Genomic DNA, 18,132 nt, shown 5'->3' on the forward strand with positions numbered 1-18,132 from the left:
AAAGAAAGAAAGAAAGAAAGAAAGAAAGAAAGAAAGAAAGAAAGAAAGAAAGAGAAAGAGAAAAGCAGCTTCCCACCTACAGTGGTTACCATGAAACCGGCACAAAGAGGGACAAAGGCTAGAGCTGCCCCAGTGATGACGTCACTAAAAATGGTGATTTGTGTTCCATTCTGGTCTCCATCAGTGTTGAGGTAAAAAAAAAAAAAAAAAAAAATTAAGCTTTCACCTGCTTCTCAACTGACACTTTCTTCTTTGTAAATCCCAACCCCTGGTTGAGAGAGGTTTCCTATTAAGTTTTGGACTTTATTTTGGGGGGCAGGGGAGATCACAATGGCTCTTCCATCTTACAAGGAAACATGTTGTGACAGTTTGAGATAAATAACCCACTTCCCACCTATAGGAGCTGACATGGTGACTTGTTACAGTTTCTAATAAAAGTCACCGTGGCCCAGATTTTAAGGCATCTGAGAAACTGTTAGCTTTCAAGACAGAAATAGCACCTGAAATACCCTTTTTAGTTCTCTCTATCTTAAGGAAGGTCACAATTCTTATCTATTTGCCCTGAAAGGAGTCACTTGGCTGACTTTTTCAAGACCCTTTGTATTATTTTCATTTTTATCCCAAACAAAAGACCGATCTATGATGGCACACCACAGCTGTGAAGGTAAAACTCGAAAGGCCTCTCAGAGCCAGTCTCCTCAACTGTGAGAAGTAATGAACCCACTTTAGAAGGTAGTTGTAAACATCCCATCAACATTCTAAAAGCGCCATCCTGGGCAGGTGTTGGACAGATAAGAGTGAACATTATACACAGGAAACTGGCTCCGAGTATCTCAAACAGGCTGATAGCAGGAATGAGACCTGGCCTGGCCTCTGACTCTTCTATCCTGGGCTTCTATTTACTGTTGCTGGGTACAACCATGTCACCCACATCTTATCTTCTCCTGGTATACATCTAGCCCACTTGCACTCGCCTCCTGCATCAGAGGTGGGCGGGGACTCCAAGGGTCCCTTGGAAGATGCTGCTGAACCACGACAACACGCGCTGGAAGCCCATCTGAGTGGGCACAGGGGCTCCTAGGAAGACTGAGCCTGTGTACGTGTCCTAAGCTCTCACTGCCGGGAAACGATACTCACCGTCAGGGCCAACATCACCTCTCTGTAGTTCCGGTTCCCGCTGAGACGCTTCTTTAGTGCTCGAATGGCGTCCTTTGGCCTGTGAAAAGGACGGATCTGCTATGACCCACAAGCCTCATCAGGGCACTAGCCCAGTGTGAACCAGCACAGGTGTCAAGGTCGTTCACCGCAACTCGTTTGTAAAGGGAAGGGACTGGAGAAATACACACGTCTACAAAAGGAAGCAGGCCTAATTACAGCATGGCTTTGATGCAGCTGCAAAGAAGAGTAAAGAAACTTGTTGTACATTTTTATGGACCAAACTTAAAAGACATATGCATGAGAATAAATAGAATCAAGGACAAAAATCACATGATCGTCTCAATAGATGAAAAAGAAAAAGCCTTTGACAAAATTCAACATTTTTTCATTGAAAAAACCCTGAAGAAGCAGGAATAGAGGGATCATATCTCAACAAAATAAAGGCTGTATATGTAATAAATCTACACACAACATCATACTGAACAGAGAAAACCAGAAGGCATTTCTTCTAAAATCGGTATTGAGACAAAGATGTCTACATTCTCTGGACTCATTCAGTATAGTACTTGGATTTTCAAAAAGAAACAAACTAGATACAAATAGGAAAGGAAGAAGTCAGATTATTCTTTTTGGAGATGATATGATCTTATATATAAAATCCTGGGCCAGGCGTGATGGTGCATGCCTTTAACCCCAGCACTTGGGAAGCAGAGGCAGGTGGATCTCTGTGAGTTAGAGGCCAGCCTGGTCTACAGAATGAGTACTAAGTCAGCCAGGGATACATAGTGAGACCCTGTCTCAAAAAAAAAAAAAAAAAAACTAACCAAACAAAAAAACACCAACAACAAAAACTAAAAAGACCCTGAAGACTGCCAGAAAACTCTTAGATCTAACAATGCTTTCAGTAAAGTATCATCTACAAAGTCAATATTTTAAAAATTATGGTAAGGCAACGCCGGGCAGTGGTGGTGCACACACCTTTAATCCCAGCACTCAGGAGGCAGAGCCAGGTGGATCTCTGTGAGTTCAAGGCCAGCCTGGTCTATAGAGCGAGTTCCAGGACAGGCTCTAAAGCTACACAGAGAAACCCTGTCTAGAAAAAAAAAATTATAGTAAGGCAATGGTGAACATGCTAAAAAAAAAAGGACAATTCAACTCACAGTAGCCTTAAATACAAAACAGAAATAGTTCTAACAATGAAGCATAAGATCTCTATAATAAAAACACTGAGGAAAAAATGAAAGACACTAGAAGATGGAAAGAACCCCATGTTCATGTATTGTCAGAGTTAATATCATGAAAAAAGTTCTATTGTCTAACATGATCTATAAATTCAATGTAATCCTGATCAAAATTCCAATAATATTCTTTGCAGAAACAGGAAAAATGATCCTAATAGGCCCTGGGTAGCCAAAGCAGTCCTGGGGGAAGAAAAAACAAACAATGCTAGAGTGTTAGAATTCCCAGGTCCAGATGACTGCAGAGCTGTGGGAATAAGAACAGCCCTGAACCAGACACACACTGACAGATACCGCACACCTAGAATAACCCACCACATACAGCACCTGATTCTTTATTTTCTCTCAAGACAGGGTTTCTCTGTGTAGCTTTGTCTGTCCTGGAACTCGCTCTGTAGACCAAGCTGGCCTCAAACTCAGAGATCCTGCCTCTGCCGCCTGAGTGCTGGATAAAAGGTGTGCGCCACCACGCCTGGCTAGACATTTGATTCTTGACAAAGGTGCCCAAAACACACACTAGAGAAAAGCCAGCATTTTCAACAAACGGCCCGGGGAAACTGGATATCCACACGTAGAAGAATGAAACTCAATCTCTGTCTCTCACCCTGCACAAAGATCAGCTCAAAATGGATCAAAGACCGTAAAGGGAGACCTGAGACTACCAGTGGGAAGCTCAGGGGACGTCCTTCAAGAGACTGTCACAGGCAGGAGTTTTAACAATTACAAGTATTTACAAACGAGATTGCACGAAATTTAAAACATTTCTGCACAGTAAATGAAATGATAACCAGAGTCAAGAGACAGCCTCTAGAATAGGAGAAAATCTTTGCCAGCTATACATCTTAGAGGAAATTAATTAATCTAGAACAGACAAATAAATAAACAAAAACAACAGAGAAAAAAATCATTCAAATGACCCAAACAGACAGTTCTTAAAAGAAAAACCATAAGCAACCAATAATTACATGAATAAATGTTTGACATGTTTAGCTGCGAGGGAAACAAATCAAAAGGACATTGAGATTCCATCCCACCTGAGTCAGATCGACTATTGCTGGGGAAAAAACAGGGCCGACGAGATGGCTCTGTGCGTAAAGGCACTTGCTGTGTACACCAACAAATTAACTTCAATTCCTGGAACCCACATAAAAGAGTGAGGAGAGGACACACTCCACATAGCTGTTGTCCAACTTCCACAGGCTCACTGTGGAATGTGTGTGCGATGCACACAACGCAATACTAATAAAAATACAATTTAAAATAAAAAGAAACAAAAAATGCTAGAAAGGTTGGGAGGGGTGGAGTCCTGACATGCTGTTGGTAGGAACGTACATTAGTCCACTATGGGGATCAGTAGTTCTTCACAAACAGAGATTAGAACTCCCGTATGACTCAGCCCCCCTTGCTGTCCCAGTGCGCTCCAGCCAACCACAGGCATGTCGCTGGCCTTGGCGTTCCCTTAAGCAAATGTCTGGAGGTCAGGGCTCTCACTCCTGTGCTTCTAACATGTGTACTGTCTCATACACAAAAATGTTCTCTCAAATATGCATGAAGAAGTTAAGGCAGAGAAGGATAGATGCTCTGCTAGTCAGCCTCATAGCAAGAGAAAGCCATAAGGCTTCTGGAAGGGAGCTTTAAACAAATAACTCAAACTGGACTTAAAGAGAGGCTCCACTGTTAACAGCATGTACTGTTCTTGCAGAAGACTGAGCTACAGTTACCAGTACTTACATCTGGTGGGTACTTAGTCAGCAGCTTACAACCATTTGTAACTCTAGCTCCAGAGGGCCCAGCCCTTCTGGACTCCCCACATTTATATGCAGTGCCCACACAGAGATACAAATACATACACATAATAAAAAAAAATGTCAAGACTCAAACCTCTTATTTCCTATCTCCAACTTAAAACACAGTTGCTCTACCTGAGTTCTTGGAGTCTGAGTCTAAGGGCTGAGGAGACAGGAATGGGTGATAAACCAAGGGTTCTACAGTACTGGCTGGTTTTGTGTGTCAACTTGACACAAGCTAGAGTCATCAGAGAGGAAGGAGCCTCAGTTGAGGAATTGCCTCCATGAGATCCAGCTGTAAGGCATTTTCTCAATTAGTGATCAATGGGGAGGGCCCAGCCCATGGTGGGTGGTGCCATCCCTGAACTGGTGGTCTTGGGTACTATAAGAAAGCAGACTGAACAAGCCAGTAAGCAGCACTCCTCCATGGCCTCTGCGTCAGCTCCTGCCTCCAGGATCCTTCCCTGTTTGTGGTCCTGTCCTGAGTTCCTTTAGTGATGAACAGCAATGTGGAAGTATAAGCCAAATAAATCCTTTCCTCCCCAACTTGCTTTTTGGTCACGGTGTTTTGTTGCAGCAATAGAAACCCCATCTAAGACATACAATATGAGTAATTTCCACAGGGATGCAGATTTTATAAATACAGCATTTGAGCAGCTATCTGCGTGGATGGGCTGGGCTGAAGAGAGCAGGCAACTTAATGGCTAGAGAAGACTGACTTCCTCTCTGCAGGCTCTGCTCACCATTGTCCCAGGCTGACAAGCTGTACCCTCTCTCTACGTGCTCTCTTTCATCTCTTCTTAGATTTCCATGATGAGAAAAACAGGCACTACCCTGGAGGATGGTGTATTTCTGGCTGACAGTATGCCGGCACTCCCAGATTATGGGTGGAGGGCAATCAGATAGCAGGCAGGCTGGTTAGGTTTAAGCTGAAAATCCTTTCCTAAGAGCTATGCTTCAGTTAGTGCTACCTGAGAACAAAAGAGAAGCATTTCTCTCTGCTGATCTGAGGGAGAAGTGTCAGAGTAGAGCATTATTGTCGGGTTGGAGAAACCACAAAATTTAAAGGAGCTACCAAAGGCTGAAGGGACAACTGCTAAGTCAAGGGAAACACGGGCTTGTGTGAGAGGTGCCAAGTACCAGGAGCTCTCGGTAGAAAGGTGGGGCCCCAAGGGCCTCAAGAACAGTCTGGCTGCCCACACCCCTATCAGACTCCTGCGAGCCCTCCTCTCCAGCGTGGGGAGCTCTTCAGACAGCTGCACAGCATGTCTCCAGCCACAGCTTTCTCCAGAACACACACCCCCTCAGCACGCCTCCTCTCTACGGCATTGACTGGATCTTCCACGTTACTCTGGCTTAGGGGCTGCAGTGTAAGGACTCAGTGAGCTGGGAAAATGGTTGTGAAATGATCCAGACCATTGGATCCTCATCAGAGCCTGCCCATTATTGCTCTACACTACACCCACTATATGGGGATTATTTATCCCTCTAATCTTCACTATAACTCTATGAGATGGGCACTATTGGCAAACCATTTTTATGTGTGATGAAACTGAGGCACAGGGAGATGGAACACACTCAGGGCTATGTAAGTGAGTGGTGACATAAGCTTCTAGCCCAGGTAGATGGCACCAGGCTCCACACCCCTAATCCACACTGCCATGCTTCCCATGCACCTGATACACACACTGCTTTCTAGCCTAGAGGTTCCACCTTTCTCCCTGTCATCCACCTGTCTCGTCTTGCTAAAATCCAAGTATACTGTAAGAGTCTACTAAAGTATCACCTCCTTCAAAAAAGGCTTTTGCTTCAGACCACCCCCAGGCTGGCTGGGAGTCCCTGCACATGTCTGTCTCTGTAGCTATATGCAGCTTTTCTTGCTCTGTTTCTCTGTCTCTGTCTCAGTCCTTGTCATGCTGTGTTATGATTATATTTACATGCTTGCATTCTCGTCAGACTGCCTTAGGGACTTCATCAATTCTTTACACACTTTAAAATATTTATTAAGAGCTGATTATGGAGCTGAGATGTGGCTCAATTGGTAGAGTGCTTGCCTAGCATACACGAAGTCCTGGGTTTGGTCCCCAGCACTGCATAAACCAGGTGTGATAACGCACACCCATAATCCTAATACTCAGGAGGTAAAGCAGGAGGATCAGAAATTAGAGGTCTATATAGCACCTTTGAGGTCAGCCTCAGATACATGAGACCACACACACACACACACACACAGAAAGAGAGACAGAGACTGACAGAGACAGACACACACATACACACACACACACACACACAGAGAGAGAGAGAGAGAGAGAGAGAGAGAGAGAGAGAGAGAGAGAGAGAGAGAGAGAGAGAGAGAATGTGTAAGTTGTGTTGTGGGAGAGATGAAATAGTGAGTGTAACATATGGAATTCCTACCCTCATGAAGTGTACAGATTAGTAGGTTGTGGGGCAAGGCAGACATGAAAAGGCATCACAAAGATTTGTAGCCCAAGTATAATACCACACAATATGACAAGTCTAGAGGGAAGGGTCAACAGTGAAATTTGTGTTGAGATCTAATAACTGACGGGAAGCACATAGTGACAGGAAGACCGGCTGGAGAAACATGACAACAGCACTGAGGAGCCCTCGGCCAGGAACAGGAAGGAGAAGGAAGTGTGAGTGTGTGTGTGTGTGTGTGTGTGTGTGTGTGTGTGTGTGTGAGTGTATGTGTGTGTGAGCATGTGTGTGTGTGAGCATGTGTGTGTGTGAGCATGTGTGTGTGTGAGAGTGTATGTGTGTATGTGAGTGTGTGTGTGTGAATGTGAGTGTGTATGTGTGTGAGAGAGTGTATGTGTGTGTGAGTGTGTGTGTGTGAGTGTATGTAAATGTGAGTGTGTGTATGTGTGTGTGAATGTGAATGTGTGAATGTGAGTGTGTGTATATGTGTGTGTGTGAATGTGAGTGTGTGAATGTGAGTGTGTGTGTGTGTGTGTGTGAATGTGAGTGTGTGTGTGTGTGTGGTGTTTTGTTTTCTCTTCCCCCATGTGGGAGGGATTTCATCAGACACCTTACAACAGAGGCAAGCACACAAACTCTTCAAGAATCACGCACTGTCATTCCAACACACATGAACAAGAGGTTAGCCCACTGGGAAATGGGCAGCCAGGTCTTCGGTGAGCTGTGACTGAGAAAGCAGGTCCCCAGTCTCTCACACCGTGAAAGAAGATCCCAGGATTCTTGGGTTTTCTGCGCTCAGTGCACATCAGATATTTGAGTGGGGACAAAAATGTGAGAATTCAAGGTGCTAAAAGAAAATTAATGAGGCTGAAGGGTCTGAAGAAGGGCTGCAAAGGTGTGTGGTTGAGGGTTTTATGCTAAACTTAAAGAATGCTCTGGAAAGCTTGCTAGTGAGCAAGTCACCTGCTGAAATATGCGTCGGGAACTGCATGGGAGGTAGAGGGAGGAACAAAGACACTTCTCAGGGAAATGTGCAGAAGAAAAGCCAACCCGAGCCATTCTTCCCAACACTCCCTCTTCACCACGTGACCCAGGCCACCTGGATCCCTTCTTATGCCACCCTGAGTACAAGTCACACTTCTTTCCTGCCAGTCCAGAAGCCGAGCTCACCCCCGGCCCCTTTAGAAGGCATCTGCAGCACTTTTCCCTGGGGAAGGCCATACTGGGCACAGGCCGGGCCACAGCCCCCAGCACCCCCAGATGAGCCCTAGTGGGTGGGTCACACAATCTCCTAAGCTCAGATCAAGAGCTGTTCTCTGCCTGCCCCACCTCAGCACTAGCGGCTCCATCCCTCTGCTTTGTAGGTCCCAAACCATGATGTTACCCTTGACATTTTGCTCAAATCCCACCTCAGCAAATTCTATAGCTTTAATTTCTGAATCTCACCAGAATCTAATGACACCTCCCCTCATCTTTACCTCCATTCCAATCCAGCTTACCATCAATCCACAACAGGATGACTGTAATAAACCCCTACTGGTTTATCTTTATCTGCTCTGTCTTTGGCCTGCCCTGGTGAGCCCATTCTGAACATGGGATGACTATTCAAAATTAAAGCCACACCATGCCACCTCTCTGCCCAGATCCTCCCCATAGTGCTCAGCCCACCTGATCAGCTTATGTGGTTTGTCCTGTTTACATTTTGCCTCCCTGTTCCAGTCTAGCAGCTCCCCAATGGGAGGGATTGTGTCTTGCTCACTGCTGTGCCCTCCTTATTGACAACTGTGTTGGCAAAAGGCAGACACTGTAAGGGTCTGATGAATGAAGGATCAGGACTGACTTGTGAGAACTAGTGAGTTCTCTAGTAACTAGTAACAGCACCAATGTACAAGCCTAGGCTGCCTGGGTCCCAACTGTTCTCTTCAACACTCTGGAGTGGAGAGAGCATAGTAAGAGTAAATGGGGTGTCTGTGGTGTGGACAAAACCCCAAACCAGACTAGCCTATAAGGAGTACAAAAGCAGTGGAGCTCTAGAGGAGGAGGATATGGCACATAACAACACCAAGAAGCAGCTCAGCGGTGCAGAAAGGGAAGAGGGCAAGCCGCAGGTGAAGTCGACCCACGCTAGGCATGCTCAGCTACTCTGAGCCATGGGTGCCCCTCTGTCATTCCTGGGTCTGATTACACCCTGGGCCTTCTTCCATGGCACCCTAGAAAGCAACCCAGGGTCTAGATGGCCCATGTGTCTGTAACATGGAAGCAGGGTCTGAGGAAGAGCAGGGAGAGGTGATGTTTAATACAGGTAACCAAGAAGCTCCATTTCTACCCATGATTCAAAGCAGATGATAGGGAGACGTCACTTCTCTAACTGGAGCACTGCCACTGGGGACATGGCGGGAGGGTGGCGTGGGAAGGAAAAAGACAACTTACTGAATTTCAGCTTATTAAGGCCAAATCAAGTATCTTGAAAATAACAGTAATAATAAAACAAAACAAACAAACCAACCCACCAGAGCTGAACCCACCACACTGAACCCCGGCAAGCTGTGTAGGACATCCTGCCCAAATGGAGAAGTTCCCCAGGAAAACATACCCTTCTTCTGTCTCATTGATGATGTCACAGATCTCCATGTTCAGTGTCCAATCCTCACTCTGCAGGGAGCCATCCGTGGCCTTCTCTGTGAAATTAGAAAGAAACCGCTTTATAGATCTCCTGGAATAGGGAGCCCTGGAAGGAAAGAGACCAGAAGCATCACTTCTGGGGCTGCTGCTTTCACAAGAGAATGTCCAGGAGCACTCTAAGCCCAAGGTTGTCCAGCCTCCAAATCCCGTATCTAGGAGGCCTGAGCCACTGGAGGCCCCAGATCCCAGGGCCAAACCACTGAGCTAGAACACAGGCTCCACCACTGACTAGTTGTGTAGCTCTGGGCAAGTGAATCAGCCTGAAGGTGGCAAACCTGGTAAGCCTTGAGCATACAGTCTATCAGAATGGCCTAATATGTGTAAGCCTTTAGAATACAGCTTGGCACACAGCCTGTCCTCTACAGATAGATATCCGCTATTATAACTATGAAAAACCAACTGCAGTAGTTAAAACTGCATCTCAGAAGAGAAGAAGGAAGAAGGGAAAATCCTGTAAGCTGCTGCGGGTATGGCATCATGGTTTGGATCTTAATCCTCCCCCACCCCTCCACTCCACAAAAACCTGAGGCTAAGAGCTTGGTTGCCAGTCTCTGGTACCACTGGGAGGTGGTGGCACCTGTAGGAGGCTGAGCTGTGTGAACGGTAGCTAGGTCATTAGGAACATGCTCTTGGAAAGGATTTGGGAAACTCTCTGCTCCCTGGATGCCATAGGGAGCAGTTTTGCTCACCCACATATTTCCCACCAACAGAGCCAATTGACCTTGAACTGACACCATTTGTCACAATGACATAAAGCTCATTAACTGAAACACATGGTGCTGGTTCTTGACATGTAACAACCTTTTGATCATTTAATGGAGAAAGGACAACCCTGGTATTGAAAAAATGGCTCTCGGGGCTGGAGGGATGGTGGTTGGGAACACTAGCTGCTCTTCCAGAGAACCCAGGTTCCATTCTCAGCATCCTCGTGGCACATCACAAACACCTGTAACTCCAGTTCCAGGAGATCAAATGGCCTCCTCTGACCTCCCTAGGCATGAGGCATGCACACGGCACACAGACAAGCATGCAGGCAAAACATAGTAAAATAATTGTTTTAAAAATGGCTTTCCATATGCAAAAAGATGAAGTTGTACACTTTTCTTATACTATATTAACTCTAAATTTATTAAAGATGGGAACACAAGTGTTGAAAACTATAGAACTCTTAGAAGAAAGCAGAGGTAAAGCTCCATGACACATAGTTTGACAATGATTTCATGGATCTAACACTAACGGCACAGGCAACAAAAGGGAAACTAAAGACACTAGACTAATCCATATTAAGAACTTCTGGGGCTAGAGATGCAGCTCAGTGGCAGAGCTGAGTAGCAGGTAACTTCCTTCACAGACCCTCGATCTAATCTCAGCACACCAAACCCTGCCCTCTCCATGCATTAAAGACGAAAACAGAGAAGAAAGGCAACCTACAGAATGGGGGAAAGTCTTTGAAAAATCATACATATGATAAAATGTAAATGTCCAGAATATAAGGAACCCTGCAACTCAACAACAAAACTTCTATATATATATTCATATATATATGAATGAGAGAGAAAGGGTGCCAGACATGATGGCATATGCCTATAATCCTAAGAAAGGTGAGACAGGAGGATCATGAGTTTGAAGCCAGGTTGGGCTATAGAATCTCAAACAAATAACGACAACAACAACAGAGGAAAGAATCCAAATTGGCACTTCTCCCAACAAGAAATATATTTATATCATTATATAATATTATGTAAATGATCATATAAGAACTATATAATCAAATATATTTACATTAGGGAAATACAGATCAAAACTGCAATAAGCCAGTTGTGGTAAATACTGATGAGGATGAGGCAACAAGATTATGAGTTAGAGATGTCCTGGACTGTGTATCTTTGGACTAGAGACATAGTTCAGTGGTAAAAAGCTTGCCTAGCATTTGTGAGGCTCTGGGTCTAGTCCCTAACACTACTATAACAACAAAAACTTTTTTTAAAAATTTTTTTTAATTTATTTTTATTTTATGTGCATTGGTGTTTTTGCCAATGGGTGTCGGGTGACCTGGAACTGGAATCACAGACAGCCTTGAGCTGCCACGTGGATGCTAGGAATTGAACCCGGGTCCTCTGGAAGAGCAGCCAGTGCTCCCAACCACTGAGCCATCCCTCTAGCCCCCAAAACTTTTTTTTTAGATTTTATTTTATTTTATTGTTTCTGAGTACTTTGCCTGCATGAATGTCTTTGTACCACATGTATGTAGTACCTAGGCATCAGATCCCCTGCAGCTAAAGTCACAGATGGTTGTTAGGTACCATATGGGTGCTGGGAACTGAACCCTGGTCCTCTGGAAGAGCAGTCTGTGCTCTTAACAACCACTGGGTCATCTCTCCATTCTAATTATTATATTAAAAACATAATAAGTGTTGGTAAAGATGCAGAGAAACTGTCACCCTTCTCTATTCAGAATGTAAAATAGTACAGATATTATAGAAACAGTATTGTAGATCCTCAAAAAACTAAGCATAAAATCCATAAATTTTGTTTTGGGTACTTCCTTTCCCAGAGGCACATGTAAACTTATGTTCACAGCAGAATTATCTACACTATTCTAAAGGTGAAAGCTGACTAGTTACCCACCCACAGGTTAATGGAGAGACAAAATGTACATACAATAGACTCGTCAATCGTACAGAGGAAGGAAACTCTGGCGCCTGCTACAGCATCAGTGAACCTTGAAGACACCGCTCTGAGTGAAAGAGGCCAGGTTCAAAGGACAAGCTATGTAAGATCCCACTCCTGTGAGGCATCTAGGGTAGTCACCATCGGAGTCAGGAGGCAGAGTGGGACTGCGAGGGACTGAAGAATGGGGAGTTGTGTTCAGTAAGTTCAGAGTTTCTGTTTGGGAAGATGAGAGAGTTTTGAGATGGACGGTAGCGGTGGTTGCACAATGCGAATGCACTTAATGCCACAGGACTGTATGCTCAAAATGGCTAAAATGGTACATTTTGTTACACATACATAAAACAACTTTAAAAAACATCATCCAAGCTGGGCAGTGGTGGCACACACCTTTATCCCAGGCAGAGACAGGTGGATCTCGGAGTCTGAGGCCAGTCTGGTCTACAGAGAGAGTTTCAGGATAGTCAGGGTCACACAGAGAGACTCTGTCTTGCAAAAACAGAAAAAAAAAAATCATCCAGGGGCTGGAGAAAGGGCATGTGGTGGTTTGAGCAAGAACGGTCCCCAGAAGCTCATATATTGGAATGCTTAGTCACAGGGGGTGGCGGTATTTGAGCAAGATTAGGAGGTGTGACCTTGTTGGAGGAAGTGTGTCACTGGGGGCGGACTCTGAGGTTTCAAAAGTCCTATCAGACACAGGCTCTCTCTCTAGGTCTGTGGATTGGAATGCAGCTCTCAGCTACTGCTCCAGCAACACGTGTGCTACCATTTCCCCACCATGCTGACAATGGACTGAACCTCTAAAACGGTAAGCAAGGCCCCAGTTAAAGGCTTTCTTTAAAGTTGCCTTGGTCGTGGTGTCTCTTTACAACAATAGAACAGGGACTATGGCAGCATCACTGCTCTTCCAGAGGACTCCAGTTTGCTTCCCAATACCCAGGTCAAGCAGCAAGCAGCTCACAGCTCCCACTTCAGAGGATCCAACACCCTCTTCAGTCCTCCATGGGCATTTGCAACTCAGATGCACATATTCATAACCAAACGCACACATACACACACACACACACACACACAGAGAGAGAGAGAGAGAGAGAGAGAGAGAGAGAGAGAGAGAGAGAGAGAGAGAGAGAGAGATTGATTCACTTTAAATCACCCAGAAAGGAAGAAAAAGTATAGCTAGATCAATGGGCTCCCTGGTTGGAGAGAACATCAAACTGGGGTCTGTTGGCAGGAAACATAAGACTCAGGAGAAATGGGCTCAGGATCAGAACTAGACCCTCAGTTACTTGATGCCTTTTTTCTCTGGGCTGTGAGCCCCCACGATAGCAAAGAATACTCTCTTTCACCTTTTTCTAATGAGGGACCAGGCGTTAGACAGACTCTGGTAGACAGACAGACAGGGATAGGGGCCACGGCTAGGTAATAAAGGTAGTGAATTTCCAAGATGGCGGCTTCTACCTTAACCTTCTTACTTAAGACAAAAGCCTGGCAGCTTTTGTCTCCCGCCATCAGGCCCCCTGCTGATACAGCCCTCTGGAGGTGGTGGCTCACACCTTTAATCTCAGTACTCAGGAGGCAGAGGCAAGTTGATCTCTGTGAGTTCCAGGCCAGCCTGGTCTACAGAGTGAGTTCCAAGACAGCCAGGTCTACACAGAGAACCTCTGTCTCAAAAAACAAAAACAAAAAAAAATAAAATAACCCAGCCCTCAAGAAGAGACTGAATTTTTGACTTTCCGAGAACCCTTCTGCTTGGCAGGGAGTCTTTCACTCAGTGTGTTGGCTACCCATGTGTGTTTCCTCATCCACAATAAACCACGTCCTTTAAATGCTGATCCTTTTGCAGTGCTTGAGACGTCTCTACTGCTACCTGCCACACCTGAGGTTTTTCCTGCCATTTAATTCTTTAACTGGCAGAGAAAACGAACCTGATCAAGACGCCTAGACTGAAACACTACCATATCACCAGAGTCTAGCACTGGGGAGCGACGCGACACATTTAGGTCTGATGAAGGCCTAGGGTCACATTCCCTCCTCTAAGCTAGCAGTCCCCAGCATGAGACCTTTCTGGAGAGTGTCCAGAACACACACACACACACACACACACACACACACACACACACACACACACACACACACACCCAAAGGTTCTGAACTGACGAATGGAGGTACTCAGCCACCATTCTGGAAAGCCTCATGGTGAAACAGTCCACTGCTGTAGTCTGCAGCCTCCGCTGGTGCGCTCTATAGCTGCTGGGCGGTGAGAGGCAGACCCCGCACTCTCCTCTAGGCGTGCACTCTCACTGCCCTGTATGCAGAGACTGTCACTGTGTGGTGAGGAGCAGATGCATCCTCCTCCTTGGCACTAGGGTACAGGTATCACACCACCCAGAGTGTGTGGCCATCCTCTGCGAGCACCTAGGCTGGATTGTCAATGTGGGTGTCTTGATCATTTACTTCCTCTTAGCTTCCAAAATGGTGTGTGAGACAACTCAGGCCCTTGTCAGTCTTGAGAAATGGCATTTAGACCATGTGGCTTTACTTTGCCTTCAAGTTGTAGAAAGGACTGCGCTGGATCTGTAGCCTGGTCAGAGGGCACTTTCTGAACCTTCTTCTGGCTCTGCTGTCTACCTTTTGGCTTTGTTTTTGTTTGTTTGTTTTTCAAAACAGGGTTTCCCTATAGCCTTGGCTGTCCTGACCTCACTTTGTGGACCAGGCTGGCCTCCAACTCAGAAATCCACCTGCTTCCCCCTCCCGAGTGCTGGGACTCAGTGCATGTGCCACCACACTTAGCTGCTGCCTTCCTTTTAAGGGAAGGGTACAGACAGGGGCTGTAGAAAAGAACCCATAAAGCAGGACTAAGAAGTTAAAAGTTTGTCTCTTCAATGGAAATGGAACTTGTGCAGTTAACATTCACAAAGAATGTCAGAAAGCTGAAGCAGGAGCCACCAACAGCTGTGTGGAACACCTGCTTCATAGAGGCTACTCCTACCCACTGAGAGCAACAATAATCCAGGAAGTTCACTGCACACTACTGGACCTGTTACCCAATGCGCTTCCTACCCACCGAAACCCCATTTTCTTCTTTCTCCAAGTTGGCCTGGAGTGCCCTGAATGCTATTTCTTTGTTCTGATAACTCTGGGCTACTGCCCACACTTGCTGACTGGGGAGGTAATTTGGCTGTTTTCTTCCCCAGACTCACCAAAAGAATGTCGCTGAATGCAAAATGCTAAACCAGTACTCTTTGGCCTTCTAGTGCCGGCGCCTCTGAAGTCTGTATATATAGCATCCAAGTGTAGATATGGCAGCCAAGAAGCCAACCCTCTGTGAGCGCCCCAGCAGGGCTGCCTGAGGACTGAATGATGGCAGCGGTGGGTAGGGAAGGAAACCATGCTCCCGAGAGTATGAACACTGCTGTCAGGGTCAGGGCTTGAGGAGATCCTGGCCCAGGTCCAGGTAGTCTTTCCTGAATGAAACAAATGCTATGGCAACAATATTAGGGTGATATGGTGGAATGTGCACGATTGCCTTATTCTGTTCATTCCAGCTTCTGGCCATTAGCATGGCACTGGGAAGTTCACCATTTTGCAACCACGGGCGCTGTTGTATTAGTTTTTAATCCATCCCAGCTCATGGCTAGCAAGAAGGATTTGCCCAGTGCTCCCTGGAGGACTGGGTTTCTACCATAGTATCAGGTTTTATTTTAGGATTTGACAATTTACGTGTCAAAAGAAATGAACTTTGCTCTTGTCTGGCTTGGAGACCAGACTAAATAAGGGAGGCCACACTGAGTGGCCTCGGTCCCGGAATCAGCCAGACACAACTTTGTTCCCATTTGATGGAAATTCTTTTATGAAAAGAAAAATAAGAATTTACTGAGGTACTTTGTCAGCCTCCATTCCCTCGTGGCTTCAGCAGGCGTGGCTTTCCGGAGAAGCAAGAATAAAGGAGGCTTCTTTTGGGGTTGTTCCTTCTAATCAGAGTATCATTTCGTTGAAAATCTCAAAATCCCAGTAACTGAAATAAGCGTGCTGACCCTGAGAATAAGTTGCCATGCCTTTGAACCCCTTACTGGTACTATTAGAGGAAGGGAGAGGGTGAATATAAGGTTAATGGATTCTGCCGCTAAACCAAACTTAGAAATGATGCTTCATTGATTTAGTATTTCCTCTATAAAGCCTCCCAATCTGTGTCCCTTGTGGCTTTACCAAAGGGCAAGCTTGGTGTGTATAACCCAAGTTCTGTGATGTGCTCAAGTGTCCCCGCCCAGGGAGCCTCTCTCTCTCTCACCAGGCTGGCTTGGAAAGGTCAAAAGTACAGTCTCACAGTCAGGTTCCCTTGCTTCAAGATGAGCCTCCTGCTGAGGCAGCTGCTAGAGTAAAGCCACAGATGTGCCTCCTCTGTGTGTGACCCCAGAGTGAGGTACTGAGACACCTCAGGAAAAGCAGGGACTACACACTCAGATCATTTCATGGTGAGGCTTTGTGAACTGACATTATTCTGCCTCTGAGGAGCCCTGGGCTGCAGGATCCTGTGGGACTGAGGCCTCTACCTCTCCAGAGCCTCTGCCTTCACTGTCTTCCAGCTCAAAATGATAGGGGGCCTTGTACCATTCCTTCTGGTGCCCGTCTTTACCTGTCTTTACCAGCTGCCTTCCTACAAGACTCCTTGACAGGCAGGGCACCATACGGTCCCATCTGGCTCTTAATCTTAGTGATGTTAAAGTACTTTTTCATCCATTCCTCATCTTATACACAAGGATCCAGCACTGCCTGCCTCTGTGCCTGTCACATTTGTACCTTCTGTGGACCCTGATTAAGAGTGCCTCAAGTTCCTATTTGGTTCTATGCTCATCGGAAGGGTGGAATCTCACCACCTACGAGTGGCTGAACTTTGTCTGGTGGTGAAGGGTCTATTGGAACCATGCATGATGAAAAGGAAGGGTGAAAAGATAGAGATACTCTTTTGTTTTGTTTTGTTTTTCAAGATAGGGTTTCTCTGTGTTGCCCTGGCTATCCTGGAACTCACTTTGTAGACCAGGCTGGCTTCAAACTCACAGAGATCCACCTGCCTCAGCCTCCTGAATGCTGGGATTAAGGTCATGCGCCACCACTGCCTAGCGGAGATACTCTTTCTGGAAAAAATAAGTGATAACTAAAACAATTACTCTTATTAGTCCAGTGAATACATCTGTGCAAGTTTTAGGAACCAGCTATATATCCTATATGTCAAACATGCTTTCACTGCTGGTAAGTACAGCTTTGATTTGGATGCATGAGTTCTAATACTATATAAAAAACAAGTCCAGTTCCTATTTATACAGGGGCCATTTATCTATCATTTGAGTACCACTACATGTCTCAGTTTGATTTCTATTGCTGTGACAAAACACAGTGACCAAAACCAACTTGGGGAGGAAAAGGTTTATTTCAGCTTCTATCTTTCAGGCCATACTCCATCACTGAGGGAAGTCAGAACAGGAACTCAGGGCAGGAACCTAAAGGCAGGAACAGAAGCAGAAGCCATGGAAGAACACTAATTACTGCTTTGCTCCTCATGGCTTGCTCAGCCTGTTTTCTTATATCCAGGCCCACCTGCCCAGGTGTAGTGCTTACCCACAGTGAACTGGGCCCTCCCTCATCAACCATTAATCAAGAAAATGCCTGATCCTATGGGTTCCCTCTCCTCAGATGATTCTAGTTTGTGTCAAGCTGACCAAGAAACTAGCACAATAGATATGGATTCAAGGAAATTTTGTTTAAAAGGTGATGGGCCTTCTCTCATAAACTGAGTTATGATGGGGCAGTTTCAGAATTTGTCTAAGATGAACAACACCACATCCAAACTTGGGTTTTGTTACCAGATGGGACAACACTGAGTAAATAGCCAAGCCTTTGAAGCAGAACTGAGATCAATCATGTAATCCTAGCAAATGTGAAGTAGAATCCTGAGTTTAGATTTGCATTTCCCTGGCAATTTGTGATGTTGAACATCTGTTCATGTAAACACATAGTTACCAGCCATTTGTGCATCTTCTTTGGAGAGACGTCCATTAAAGTTCTTTGCCCATTTCTTTTAATTGGGTAGTTTGGTTTTTTCTATGGTTCAGTTTTGAAGTTTCTTTACATATTCTAAATATTAATTCATTAACAGATATATT

The 18,132-nt window shown here is 45.4% G+C and overlaps 1 protein-coding gene across 7 annotated transcripts in view; it reads right to left on the minus strand.

Annotated features, from left to right (window-relative positions):
* The window catches only part of Tom1l2 (target of myb1 like 2 membrane trafficking protein), a 126,772-nt gene that overhangs the window by 48,901 nt on the left and 59,739 nt on the right, over positions 1-18,132 (minus strand). For all 7 annotated transcript variants that reach the window (XM_076542489.1, XM_042284132.2, XM_006973611.4 and 4 more), the window contains 2 exons: positions 9,216-9,300; positions 1,138-1,216 (listed from right to left, as the gene is read on the minus strand). In XM_076542489.1, coding sequence (XP_076398604.1) covers positions 1,138-1,216; positions 9,216-9,253 — 117 coding nt within the window. In that variant the 5' untranslated portion in view covers positions 9,254-9,300. The remainder of the gene's footprint in view (positions 1-1,137; positions 1,217-9,215; positions 9,301-18,132) is intronic.

Source organism: Peromyscus maniculatus, chromosome 8 (assembly GCF_049852395.1).
Source record: "Peromyscus maniculatus bairdii isolate BWxNUB_F1_BW_parent chromosome 8, HU_Pman_BW_mat_3.1, whole genome shotgun sequence".
In the NCBI taxonomy this organism is placed as follows: domain Eukaryota; kingdom Metazoa; phylum Chordata; class Mammalia; order Rodentia; family Cricetidae; genus Peromyscus; species Peromyscus maniculatus.